Raw genomic sequence first — 13,851 nt, 5'->3', positions numbered from 1 at the left:
TCTTTTGCTATTATAGAGAGCCAACAGAGAATATTCAACTGCGTTAAGCAAATCGTATGACAATGGTAGAGAGCACGCTAGTAGACAGCCTTGCCATTTGCACGAATGCTGACGGGTGTGCTCTCTCTCATTGTCAAACAAAGTTGTCTCGAGTCTGGGCAAGGATTATATATCTGCACCAAAAAGTAACAATACAATCAGAAAACCTTGCAACAAAGAATGTTCATTTGAAAAACTGCCTATACATTTTTCTCTCCTATGAATATGAAGGAAAAAAAAAGAAAAACCAATGTATCCCTGATCTCAAAATACAATTCTTCTAATAGAACTTCCAAAATCAACTTCTTTAATCTAATGGCAGCTGGACAACAACCAATACTTTGAATTTCAATTACCATGTTTACTAATATTGGAGCAGCTTAAAGAGAAGCATGATCCAACTAGAATTTTCTTCGAAGCCAATGAAGTTTCAAATTCATGCACAATCTGGATTGTCAACTCAAAGGCTAAAATAACATCAATGACCATTCATTCTTTCTTCTTTACAAGAGAAAGAAAAGTTTACATCATAAGATAAATGGCATATTCTTTAGAGCAGAAAATAAGTAGCATTATCATATACAATTAATCATCTAAAGCCTCAACGGCTAGAATTCAATCAAAGCAATAAAAGTGTAAGAAAATGAAAGATTGACAAAAAGAAAACATAAGGAAAATCAGAAGCGGGAGCCGGCAATTGAGAGTAAAATATAGAGCTTTGCCCTTACTAATATATGATTTTTAAAATAAAAAAAAAAAGAAAGAAAGAAGGAAAAACAGTAAAAGCTATATGAATATATTTTTCCAGAAAAGGAAAGAAACTTCTTACCCCAATCTAGAACATGCTAGGAAAAAAAAAATCCATTAAACCCTAATGCCATGCCCCTTAGAAAAGAACGAAGGAAACAGCAGATAAGAAATTCTTTTAATTAAAAAAAAAAGTTAAAAGATAACAAAACACTAACATACATGAAAGCCAACTTTTAACTTGCTAAAAACTCTCTTTCAAGTTATACTTGCACGAGATAGAATTCTCAGATCCCAATTCCCGACTCATATCATCAAGCAACCAAACAAACAAACATACACTGATACTGCACCAAATATAAAAGCAAAAGCAAGAAGCAAAATAAGAAAAGAAAAAAACTACTTTCATACTGAAAATTAAATAAAAAAAAGTTTAAGAAGAAACAAAAAAAATTGCGATATATTGAGAGTCATATATAGACCTTGAAAATGTAAAATGACATGGTGGGCTGATCACTTGGAGAATCCCAACAGCAGCACACATGGTGCTGGAAGACCAACAATTTGTCAGAAAAGATAAGAATAAGAAGGTACCTGAAGAAGATGGGAAAAGATAATTAGCAAATAATTAATTAATTAATAATTGAACAATTAGACATGATGTGAGTGGTTGAGTACTTTTTTCTCTTATTTTTTTGTAGGATGAGTACTTTTTTCCATTTATTGCATGTAATGGGTTAATGGGGTCACCATCAACGCAGAGATTCGACAGTCAGGATTCATCCACGTATGTCATATCCTTATGTGATGTGTGTTATGTAGTAAAACGGAACAAAGGTACAAGACAGGTTAAATATCTAATGTACCTATGACTGGTTCACGTGATTTTACTGCGAGTGAAATGCACGTATTTTGGGGGTTGGCGGGGTTAGATGTCATCATCCGAGTTAGACTGAAGTCACATCAAACCGTTCAATGCTGCGGGACCCGTTGGAGTGACATTTTTGAGGGTGATACCACGCAGCTATTAGTGGGCTGTAGCCCTAGCACCATTGGATTTGCCTTGAACCATTGGTACCTTTATAAAACTCTTTTCATCAAAAGGACATGACGATTTTAGAGTTGCTTTAAATTATTATTACTTACATAAAATGATAAATAATAAAAATATATTATAATTTTAATTATGTAATTATAAAAAATATTCTATCATAAAACAATTTCAACATAATCAAACCCTTTCTGAAAATATCCCCTCAATTAATGAATGAATTTATTTTTAGGTAGGATTATTGGTATTGACTAAAGTTCCTTATTGCACTCTTTTTTCAATTAAAAACTTTATTATGAAAATATAATATGATCAATTATTTATTTTATCTTACTATCTCTTTTAATATCTCCTTTTTTATCAAAATTTGTCAAGATACATAAGGTAAATATTATATTTAACGAATAAATTTGTTCAAAAATTAACAAATTCAACGTTATTTTAAGCTTAAAAAAATAAAAGGATTAGTAAAAATTTTTGTACCGCATTGAACCTATTAAATTTTTTTTTGTCAAATCTTAGAAGCAAAAACTTTAAATAATAATAATAATATGAGGTAAATCTAGTAATGTTATAGTAAAGAATAAGGGAAAGGTAAAGATAGATTAATTAAAAGTTATATTTTATTAGGGTATTTCTAGAAATAAGTTAGATTAATTAAAAGTTACGGCTGATGAAATAAATCGAGGGGATCAAATATCACTAATCCTCTAGTAAACCAATAATCCATATGCCATAGGCTTGGGGAGGTTTGAGATTGTTAATAGAAGAAAAAAAAAAGGGTAGAGAGGCGTGAGCAAAGTTAAAATTATTATTTTTTAATTCTTCTTAAATTGGATGGACAATCAAGATTAGAGTTCCTATTTGTAGGGTAGGTTTTCAAGACAGAAATGCCTTACTTCATCTGGAAAGGACTTTCCCTCGTGGGAAAGAGAAGTTACTTAAAACATAAGGGCAAAAGGAAGTTAATAATCAATAGAAAAAATCTCTTCTTGGCTGATGTGACTTTGCGTCTTTGGTCCTTATTTCATCTCAAACTCAATTAAATTAAATTTAAATTTAAATTATATGCATTTAATAAATTTGAGGGAATAAATATGTAATTTCAACTAATTTAATAGTGTGTCATTTGAATTTTTTGACTAAGTGGACGCAGCTTGTCTCTTAGTGGCTTCGCTGCTATCTATCTTTTTTTAATTCCATATTATTAATTGTTTCATAAACCCCAATTTTATAGAGTTATTTGTCAATTGAAAGACCTAAGAGAATGACAATAGCTAGAGTTGAAGAGATACCTATAATAAGAAACAAAACCCAAACCCAAAGTTAGTGAGGATTAGATTAGATGGATTACTCACGAAATTACTTAATTGCTGGCCATTAAACCATACGTGTTCTTTCTTTGTAAGCACTAAGCATCCCTTCTTCTCTTAGCCTTTGACATGTCAAGGACCAATGGAGAACCTTTCTAGAAAACGTGCTTAATATATATTTATTGGTTATACATCTTTAAGTGATGTAACTATATGGGCCTAAAAGGGAAACCAAAGTTCCCTGTGTGTATTGCCCAGACACTTGGAAGTGCACTACAACAAAGTTATTGAAAAAATATAATTGCTGTAGATTTCTGATAGTATGATAAAATAACCTTGAAAAATATGTCTCACAAAGCCAAAACCATTGGTAATACACGTGGGTCCAAACATGGTATAATGGGAAGCATATACTTGGCAAGGAATGCCTTGATGTAAGGAACTTCATCAGAAATTGTGGTGACGCTGTCCTTAGTCCCCTTGGATAAAGCATTGGCATAATCTTAAGCAGACTTGTATGGCTTAAGCATGGAATTTTCAAAGTTTAAGCTGTCTATAGCTCCTTAGATAAACGCTGTCCTTACTCCCCTTGGATAACGCATTGGCATAACGTAAGTAATAAATATATAAATTAGATATTTCTCGAGTCTTTAACTAATGTCCACTTGGTTCGGAAGTTAATAAGATAATTCAAATCTAAAATTGTTTCATTAAAAATTTATGTGAGCTTATGATTTTTTGAAAATTAATAATTGTAAAAATTTTATTTACCACTATTATCAACTTTTATTTTATAAGTAAAGTTTCTATTTTTATCATGACCGTACCTTTGAAGCACCGTAATCCAAACTACCAAACTGAGTCTAAGACTATATATTGCTGTTTGTTACAAACTTACAATATCGTATTCATTTATTATACAATTGTCAGGCAGCAAAATCATACCTCGAGAACATTAAAAATGAGATTAAAATAGGATCCAGCCATTTATCCATCGTCATTCCAAAACGGAATAAAGTCGTAAGGTACATCATATGGTAAAGAATCCTATTGCAGCCTTGAGTAGGTCTAGACAGAATCCTTTTACATTTGTGGCATTATTGGATTGCGGATCGTGAACCACACTAACAGATTCTTTAAACCCAAATTTCACTAGAACCCTAATCCTTGACTTATTAATCCTACCAGTTCCTCCCGGAATGGCTGCAGATCCTCCTGGTCATATGATGATTTCAAGGTCATCGCGATAATGAATTCATTTCCTGTGTGATATTCCCTGCGGTTGGAGTCTAAAAGCCAACTCTTCTTGTGCCTTTGCTAATGACATTTACAATTTGAAATCCCATTAAAATTAATTTCCAATTAGTCAACCGAAAATCACCACTTAAACTCTCGAAGCTACTGTTCAGTGTAGGGATGGCAATTGTACCCGCAAACCCGCCCAAACCCACCCACCAAAACCCGCCCGTTGCGGGTAATTTTATCCGTTGCAGGCAGGTTTAGTATTATAAATTAAAACCCGCACATGGATGTGGGTGGGTTTGGTATTAACTTTATATCCTGTGGATACCCGCATGGATATCCACCAAACCCGCAATATTTTTTTCAAATATTTTTAATTTAATTTAAATCTAAAAATGTATAAAGAAAATAATGTCATTAATTAAATTACCAAATAGCCAAAGGCTCAAAGTTGTGTATGTGTGTATGTGGCCTATATCATATTCTAAAGTCATAATCTAAAGAAAACTAAAGGCATTTTCCTTCGAATTAGTATTTGAAAATATTAATCTTAATTATTATTATAGGCATTGTGTTGGATGGGTGCTTATGGTGGTGAATGAAATGAATATCTTCTCTTGGAGCTTGTTTTAAATGATAATATGAAATGTAATTATTATTTTTAGATACTAGTTTGTATTTTTTAAATGGATTTGTGTAATTTATACTTAAATTTGAGAATTTGTGTTGAATTGATGTGGAAATTTTAATTTTTCATTTACATTATTTAAATATAAAATTGAGTATGTTATATGGAATTTGAGGTTATTATTATAAATTTATATATTAAACATTTGTGATTTTAAATACGGAAACCCGCAAAAAATCCGCCGGATACCATTGCGGGTTTGGTAATTGTTAAAACCCGCTGCGGGTGGGTTTTTGTAAAAAAATTAAAACCCGCTGCGGGTTGCGGGTGGGTTTGGTAATTTAAATTTTGTTCGGGTTTGAATTTAGTAATGGCAAACCCGCTGCGGGCGGTGCCCATTACCATCCCTAGTTAAGTGTCTCCATATAAAATGTAAGACCACTTGTGAAGATTGGATGGTGGTTGAGTCCATCATGTTCAGTCTAGCTGGAACTATCATGATCTTCATTTTCAGAATAATCCCCTGTAAGTTTCAACTTTTCAGCTGCTTTGCTAGCTAGAGCCCAGATCATATGCCAAAATCCCAAACGCATCTAATTCCGATACCTCAGCATCTGGAATATCAATATAAAATTTCCTTCTCCACCTTAGAGTAAAATTCTGAAGCTCCGTGGAGGATGGAACATAACGCTTGAAACCCAAAGCCCCTTGCATGGACACGAGTACGGATGAATCCATTGAGTGCAATAAATTCATAGTTGTGTCAGCCACAAGCCAAGCAACCCTCACTTATCATTCCTGATTTCTTAGCATTCGAGAGCAAATGGGATGCAACAACATGCGACACGTTCACCACAAATACTTTTATTGTAAAGTCATGAGCATAGAGAGCTTTTCGATGATTTGATCATCGTTATATGAAGATGGGACGGCTATCCTTTGAGCAATATAAAGATCACTACTGTGTAGGGAATCCAACATATAAGGAATCATACTATCAGTCCCCAAAGTATTATCCTCATAGATGAGATTGACGGCTTACATTCGAAGATTGCAAAACCATTAGAAATGCCCTTAGCTTGCTGAGAAGCTTCATCTTGAGGTATATTAATCAAGTATGACGAGGACAGAAAAGGGACGCATGCAAAGAGAGAAATGATAGGAATGTTAGCTCTCGATCCTAACTCTTCTAAAATTTGTCCTTCGCATGATGCTTCCGTACAAATGATTGCTTGCAAAGTTGCAATTCTACATTTTGCATACGATTCAAGGCAGCATTTGAAGTTAATAGGATGGAACTTCAATCGCTAATGATAATTCATAGGATAGGAATCAAATTAAAAATTGAGCATGAAATTTGAATTTAAGAATATGATATAATGATGACAAAACAACTGTATTATATAATATTATAGTGTTAAGTCAAAATTTAACATTTATTTTCAGTTAATACTATAACGTTATATGATTTTACTGTTATATTTATCGTCGTTGCGTCACTGCTAGCGCTTCGGCTCTTCATCACTTTCCTTAAAAATTAGATTGTAGTGCATATGATAATTATAAGAGAGGGAAAAAATGTTATTGGATGTTTCTACTGAACCATTTTTGGAAAGGAAAGAAAATTTATACGCCACATACATGCATAGGTGGATGACAGATTGCATGTTCATGGACGGAGGTGCACAACAACATTTCTCGTAGAAAAAAAAAAAAAATCTCTTAAGTGCGCATACGCATGCATACATATACATTGTAATTTTAAAATAAAGGAAATTTTTACTAAATTAAAATAAGTGATAAATTAAAAAAATAAAAAATAAAAAATACGTATTTCAATACAATTTATTTTATCCTATAGAGTATTAAAAAAATTATATATTTTTGTAAATTGTCCAAGATAAAAGATTCTTTTATTGTAAAGTTACTTCATATATCTTTTTAAGAAAAAAGAAAAAAGAAAAAAAAACTCTATATTTATATGTCAAAATTGTCCTTAATAATTTTGAAAGTTTTTCAATGGGCCCTTGTAATCTTAGATTTTCCATATACTGTGGTTTATAACTTTTATGAGTTCTTAAATTGAACCTTGTGAAAATCATAATTATATAGTATCATTTATTATTTTTGAAATTTATAAAAATGAGTCGTGTTCACTGTTCAGGTCTAAGAATTTCAATATTTACAAGAAGAGCACTTATGAACAATAGACTTAGGCTCCGTTTGGTACAACTTATTAAATAAAGCTTATAATAGTTGAGCTTATAACAGTAGAGCTTATACCAATAGAGCTTTTGGACAAAAAGTCATTGGGTGTTTGGTTGTTAATAAAAAAAATATTTTTTAACTATTAAACTGTGTGATATTTTTTATATTATATATTTTTAGAAAAGTTATCTAACTTCTACTCCCAAAAGCTCAAATTTTGGGCTTTTACTAGTAGAGGTAAATTAGCTTATTTAAGCTAAAAAAACTCTACTAAAAAAATAACCAAACACCATAAAAAATTTTAAAAAGTGCTTCTACGATTAAATAAGCACTTATAACTCTTAAATAAGTCATACCAAATAAGCACTTAACGTATGTAGCATATGTTATTCAGTATGTTCAACATGCTGAGTTTTGACGACATATTGTCTAATAGTTCACCATTTATCACAATGTAGCCCGGATGGGCAAATCTAAAACATGGTATATTTTTTTAAAGGAAAGATTTCAATTCGAGACGGGTTGAAACCACATTGTAAACAAATTTTTACAACTTATAAATTGTTTGACATGGTTAACACAATTATATATTAATTCACAGTAAAGAGCAGTATGCATATATATACAGTAAAATAATGTTATCTGTAGATAAAGCACGAGACGGATCTCCCTTAGAATCCCTCGAGTGGAGAACTAGCCTTGTTTTGTGTCGAGTATTTAGAGCATAAACATCAGAAATGACATGGAAATGCAGCTAATGCTGATATTCCCTGACCGTGATCGCATATCAAGGATGTCTCCAACATGTACTTCATCTGCACTTGAACTTGTTTTATTCGTGAACTTTTCAAGCTCTGCACGCGATGGACTGAAAAAGGATAAGCAAGAAAATAAACGAGAAAAAGGGCTTGCTTCTTAAGCTGCTGCTCCATTGGCCCAATAGTATTTGAACCCATTATCAGCAACTTCAACACGTGTTTCTGATTCCGAGAAGCAACACAGCCGGCAGAGATTTGAATGTTCAACTTGGAGTCTTGGATCTAACATCAGAAGAAAGAACAAAAATTATTCTATAGTTTTCGAGTGTTAAGATCTAGACTACATATCGAGTGAGAGAGAAAAAAAAATTGAATATAATATCATCACCTATCGGCTCTTGACTATTGGCTTCGCCTTCTTGCCAGCTCGAGTGATCAAGTAAATTTCATGAATATAGATTGACACATAGACTAGAGTGCAACATGGCCTTCTTTTAGACTGTGGAAATTAAACCAAGTCAACCATGGCCTTTTAAATTAACTTATGTGAATAACTAAGTCAATCTTATTTCTTAGAAAACTTGTTGGGAAGCTGTATCTTGCGGCCTACATTTAAATTTGAGAAAATAAATACATAAACTAGGATAAAGATCCTCTCTTAATCTAAGTTTTCATGAGTTTTTAAAAATCTTGTGTCATGTGTCTTTAACTGATAGTATATGGATAAAATTTAATTTCTTTTTTTTATTTATTTATTAACTACCAATCACTCACATGTATTTTTACTTATAATGAGATTAGATCATGAGAGAATTATAATCCTATAAACTAATGGAAATAATGAATAAATAATATTGGAGGAAATATCCATGATAAACATTGTAATGATGTTGGACAATTTTAAAAAGTGTTTTTATTTTACGTTAGTTTTCTTATTTTAGTCATTTTCTTTTTTTTCACAAGAATAGGAATCTGTTCGAAAGGGGTGAATTGAGTCTTATTTCTGATAATTTGGCATCAAAATCTTTGCTTTTACCTTAACTTAGTATGTTCACGCTAGCAATTAGCATTGAGATATAGCTGTCAGAGAAGTAAAAGAATATAGTTATGAATAAGGTAATATGTAGAGAAGCTAAATGCGAGCTTACCGATTACAAAAATATTATTGTTGGACACCTGATATTCAAAAGTAGTCTAAACTAATTTTTTAGGCACATTTTAGACTCTCTCTCCTGACATATTAAGGGCAGTTTGATAATGTTGCGGCTTTTAAAATAATTAATATTATTGGTAATGGATGGGTTTAAATCACACCTCCTTCCACCACTAGCAAGATAGTAAATGGTCTTTGATCATTCTGGGAACAGAGGATTTTGCTATAGGGACTGCTTAGTGCTCACAAGGTCTGGAATGTGTGAGTTTTGTTGATTTTGTTTCCTTTTTTCAGTAACATTACTTTCTCAGTAATGAATTAATTTTTTATAATGCTTAATTTATTCAGATCTCAAAAGCACATCAATGAGCTTATTGGTCACTGCAGCTGGAATAATGCAAAAGGGAAAATGTAAACAAAATTATCAAGAAGGTGAAAAATGCTGGATTTTCACTAGTTATCTTGGTTAAATGTATATGGTAAACTTCAATTTACTCCGTACTTAAAATAAAAAGGTAGAGTAATTTAAGTTTGTACACTTTTGATAAATAAATTGAAAATTGCTCTCGTATATGGAGGAATAAATTGAAGTTTACCCAATATATGTTATATACATTTTCATTATTTTTAATTTGATACTTGTCCTTAGTTTCCACCAAGTGATTTTATGGCAATGCTTTTCAATGGCATTGTGGATTATATAGTAGTGATTTAGAATGGAATGCTCATGCCATTCATGTATGTGATATTAATTAAACTAATTAAAAGGTAACTAAAGGCCCTTAAATACACAAACAATCTAGATCTTAAGTATTTTCATTTATACTAGTCCATTCTGAGTACTTAGACCTGTTTAGATTTTCTGAAAATTTACTTCTCCAGTAAGCATTCAAAGCTATTACTTTAAATTCTTAAGCAGATGCATTTCAGTTGTTATCTGTTTGATATTTTTATGAATAAAGCACTGAGGTTGGCATTCCATTGTTAACAGGGCAATTCACAAAGTTGATTAGCGGTGGAAGGTGTGATTGATATATAAGGGCAAAGTATTCACACTTCATGGAAGCAAGTTATAGCCAGGGCTCTTCATTAATGCTTGACGATGGGGCTATAATTTCAGTACTTGATAATTTGTTTATATTTGCAACTATATTAGGAGATCGACTTGCTTGCTCGTAAGATTATTCTGTTGGCATCATTTTAGAAAGTTTATATCTTCATAATATCAACTTACAAAGAATCTATACCAGGATTGGTATATATAAACGAAAACAAAGCTACTACAACTTAATCAATTTAATTTTTTTATCCAGAAATATAGGTACCAAAAATGATGTGGCATACAATTCGAATGAATAACACAAGAAAGCAAGTAGTACCTTGAGAGCAGAGGCAAGAATTTGAAGGGCTTCAATAGAAGAAACCAAGTTTCTTGCCTGGTGATTCACAGGTACATGTACTTGATCTTCATGAAATATTAGCACAAGATTCCAAGAAGAGAAAAATGAAACGCTCAAACATAGATGGGCATGTCTTGTGGACCTTGATGGATCGGACTTCTTGAAAATCTTGTGGGCCTTGATTGAGTGAGAGTCACGCGAAGGCCACATGCATGTTTGTTGAATGTTATGAAAAAATGACAGATGTTTTCAAAACCATGAAAACACATGAACATGCATTAACTTAACATAACTTCTTCAACCCCAAGTAACTTTACAAGCACATTTTTATCGCACTGGTGTAGAAAAACCCGGAACACAAGTGCATGGAACATGTCTACTTCTTTAAACTCGATCTATGTGTGTGTGTGTGTAAAATATGAATCTCCTACTCTTAACAAAGTAAGATATAAGTTTAAAAAATGAAAAAATAAATTTCAATACATTGTATAGGATAACATACACTGCATTAAATTGTGTATGTTTTATAGTTTAATTCATCTTTTATTTTATTAAACTAAGTAGTTCTCTAATAGAAAATATCTGTGTTCATTGTATTAGTAATTTTAATTAGCAGTTTTATGAAGTCCTGCTAGCTGCTTGCTTGATCTTTTAATAATTGAAGCAAAGGGTGGGTGACTCTGTACCAGCCTCTTGGAATTCGCAAAGGTCAACTTGAAATGAAAGTTTTGCGTAAGGTAGTTATATATGCGTTTGTGAGCGCTTGTTTTCAATGTAAATATGCTTAAAGGACAGATCTGACTTTCTAAGCAAGTTTATATTTCGTATTCATTTCACATTTGTTCAAAGATGGAACAGCAGAAGAGGCCGATATCAATTCTTCGACATTTCGTCCCTACCGTTCTTTTGCTCTCTGCGGTTTTCTTCATCGGTTGTGCCTTTGTAGTCACAGGCTCTAAAGAGGTAGCCACAATTGCATAAACCTCGTAGCATGAGTGACACATTTTGTTAGCACAGACTTTGAATGATTTATTTTCTGGCAAGAAAGTAGTAACAATGGTCTTTTATATACATATATATAATTTTTAGCAGAGGAATTCGCTATGGAGAGTGCTTAGGAGGTCTAGGATGTGTGAGGTATTGATGATTTGCTTCCATTTTCTGTTCATACTTTATGCAAATGCAATGATTTGTCACCCTATATATTCAGACTCAGTGGAGACCACGTGGCAGCGAGACACTACCTAGTGGTATCGTCGCTAGGACATCTGACTATGAAATGCGATCATTATCAGGCAAAGGGAACAAAAAGGTCAGTAGCTATATAGATTTTATGTAGCATTACTTTCCCAATAATGACATTAACTTGTTCTATTTGCTTTGTTTAGAACTCGAAGACATCAATGAGCTTATTAGCCATTGCAGCTGGAATAAAGCAGAAGGAAAGTGTGAACAAAATTGTCAAGAAGGTGAAATATGCTGAATATTTTTTGCTCCAATTGTATATATTCTAGCTTTTTGTTGAATTCAGTGTCTCAATGTCTCAGTTTCCACCAAGTGATTTTGTGGTGATGCTTTTTCATTATGATGGCGTTGTGGATGCTTGGAGGGATTTGGAATGGAGTGCCCATGCCATCCATGTCTCTGCTATTAACCAAACTAAATGGTAATTAGAAGTTCTAAAAAAACTCATTCAAAACAGGGCTTAAGCATATTCTCAGTAACTTGATGTTCTGTATTATATCCCATGATTAGGTGGTTCGCTAAGCGTTTCTTGCATCCTGATATTATCTCGGACTATGCCTACGTTTTCCTATGGGATGAAGACCTTGGCGTTGATAATTTCAATGGTAAAAGGTATAAGTTTGAATCCAGAGCCTGGTTATACTTTCGGGAAAATAACTTCTTTGGCAAGGCATTCACAGTTTAATTTTCGGCAATCTAAACATTTATGCAGATACATTTCAATTGTTAAAGAAGAAGGGCTTGAGATATCCCAGCCAGCACTTGATCCTGATCTATCTGAGCTACATCATCATCTTACAGTGCGTAACAACAGAACAAGAGTGCACAGGTTATTCTCAGCAAGCTTGTTTTTAAAGATAGTGTCGTTTCAATTGAAATTAATTTTTCCGTTTGATAGTTTTCTGGACTAACCTCTAAGGTTGGTGTTGCATTGTTAACCAGGAAGATTCACAAGTTGATTAGTGGTGGAAGGAAATGTGATGTAAATAGCACCAAGCCTCCTTGCGCAGGGTAAATGTATTTACAAGTTCAAATGATCGCAAGTCACCATTGGTCTTAAGCCGAAAATTCTCAGGCATTTACGCAACACATTCAAATTATATAATCATAGGGCAGTAACATGGAGTCTTACACTTTTTACAGGTTTGTAGAAATGATGGCACCTGTTTTCTCAATAGCGTCCTGGCGTTGTGCATGGCATATGATTCAGGTATATAATCTTTTATTAGGACATTTTGACAGGAAATTATTACTACTCAGATCGGCAAAGTATGTCTCTGAATTTTCCTTCTTTACTTTCTCAAATTCGTTGTCAGAATGACTTGGTTCATGCATGGGGAGTGGACTTTCAGCTGGGTTATTGTGGACAGGTAACTTTCCAAAACTACAATCTTATCATCTGTTCAGCTTAGTCCCTTGAACACATATCTGAAGTGTATCATATTCTTTGACTCTTGACAGGGTGATCCAACAAAGAGCATAGGCATTGTGGATGCCGAGTACATTGTTCATTATGGTCTTCCTACGCTCGGAGGTCTGGTTGCAAAGAAGGTTAGAAACTCTGATGATCATATATGTTCAAATTATGCTACTTATATTTATATGTATTACTGATGGCCATTTATCTACAGACATCATCATCGTTGCATCAGTCGGCAGCTAGAGAAGAGGTCAGTATTTTTTGGGGGCTGTCTATTTCTTAGCAGTCTTGGGAAGAGCTTTAAAACGCACTGATATGTTAATTTTTGCAACTATTTTATGCAGGTGAGAAACCGGTCCTATGTTGAATTAGAGATCTTTAAGAACAGATGGAGAAGTTCTGTTAAGGATGATGACTGTTGGGTTGATTTATTAGAACAATCAAAATAGCCGAAGAGATACTAGAAGCATGATAAAATGAAGAGAAAGCAGCATACTTGTGCAATACTTTCTGCATCATTGAGGATGCATAATATTGTTAAAATCCAATACTTTTTTAAGTATAAATAAATTTTTGTTTTTTTTACTTTTTAAAACTATATCTGTTCAATCATATATAAAACCTTGTAATAGTACATTCATTCAAAT

At 32.8% G+C, this 13,851-nt stretch overlaps 2 protein-coding genes and 1 non-coding gene across 9 annotated transcripts in view; 1 reads left to right on the top strand and 2 right to left on the bottom strand.

Moving 5' to 3' along the window:
• Positions 1–1,465, bottom strand: part of LOC102608480 (uncharacterized) — a 69,892-nt gene extending 68,427 nt beyond the window's left edge. For all 4 annotated transcript variants that reach the window (XM_052434802.1, XM_052434803.1, XM_052434804.1 and 1 more), the window contains exon 1: positions 1,269–1,465. The gene's annotated coding sequence lies outside the window, so the exon portion shown is untranslated. The remainder of the gene's footprint in view (positions 1–1,268) is intronic.
• MIR535C (microRNA MIR535c) lies at positions 26–166 on the bottom strand. Its single transcript, NR_161542.1, has one exon. It is a non-coding gene; the product is annotated as a microRNA MIR535c (primary transcript).
• Positions 1,466–10,932: 9,467 nt separating the features above from the next.
• On the top strand, positions 10,933–13,814 carry LOC102608861 (uncharacterized). Of its 4 annotated transcripts, none has more exons than XM_052434640.1 (14): positions 10,933–11,276; positions 11,389–11,502; positions 11,629–11,676; positions 11,750–11,851; positions 11,928–12,008; positions 12,087–12,205; positions 12,295–12,396; positions 12,497–12,613; positions 12,727–12,795; positions 12,928–12,994; positions 13,101–13,154; positions 13,246–13,335; positions 13,416–13,454; positions 13,549–13,814. In XM_052434640.1, exons 1-14 carry the CDS (start codon positions 11,259–11,261, stop codon positions 13,651–13,653), a joined length of 1,125 nt encoding a protein of 374 aa, XP_052290600.1. In that variant the 5' UTR covers positions 10,933–11,258; the 3' UTR covers positions 13,654–13,814. The 4 variants fall into 4 exon arrangements, with proteins under 4 accessions (XP_052290600.1, XP_006469339.1, XP_006469340.1 ...); XM_006469276.4 differs by having other exon boundaries at positions 10,934–11,276; positions 11,632–11,676; XM_006469277.4 differs by lacking the exon at positions 11,629–11,676 and having other exon boundaries at positions 10,934–11,276.
• The last annotated feature ends 37 nt before the right edge of the window (positions 13,815–13,851 follow it).

The sequence above is a fragment of the Citrus sinensis genome, chromosome 2 (genome assembly GCF_022201045.2).
Source record: "Citrus sinensis cultivar Valencia sweet orange chromosome 2, DVS_A1.0, whole genome shotgun sequence".
Lineage (NCBI taxonomy): Eukaryota > Viridiplantae > Streptophyta > Magnoliopsida > Sapindales > Rutaceae > Citrus > Citrus sinensis.
Note: the sequence above shows the minus strand (reverse complement) of the source record. Positions and strands in the feature narration are given on the sequence as shown.

Coding starts and splice junctions, on each gene's coding strand:
- LOC102608861 (XM_052434640.1), top strand. Junction 12,397..12,496: donor GATAATTTCAATGGTAAAAG/GTATAAGTTTGA, acceptor ACATTTATGCAG/ATACATTTCAATTGTTAAAG. Junction 13,455..13,548: donor AGTCGGCAGCTAGAGAAGAG/GTCAGTATTTTT, acceptor TATTTTATGCAG/GTGAGAAACCGGTCCTATGT.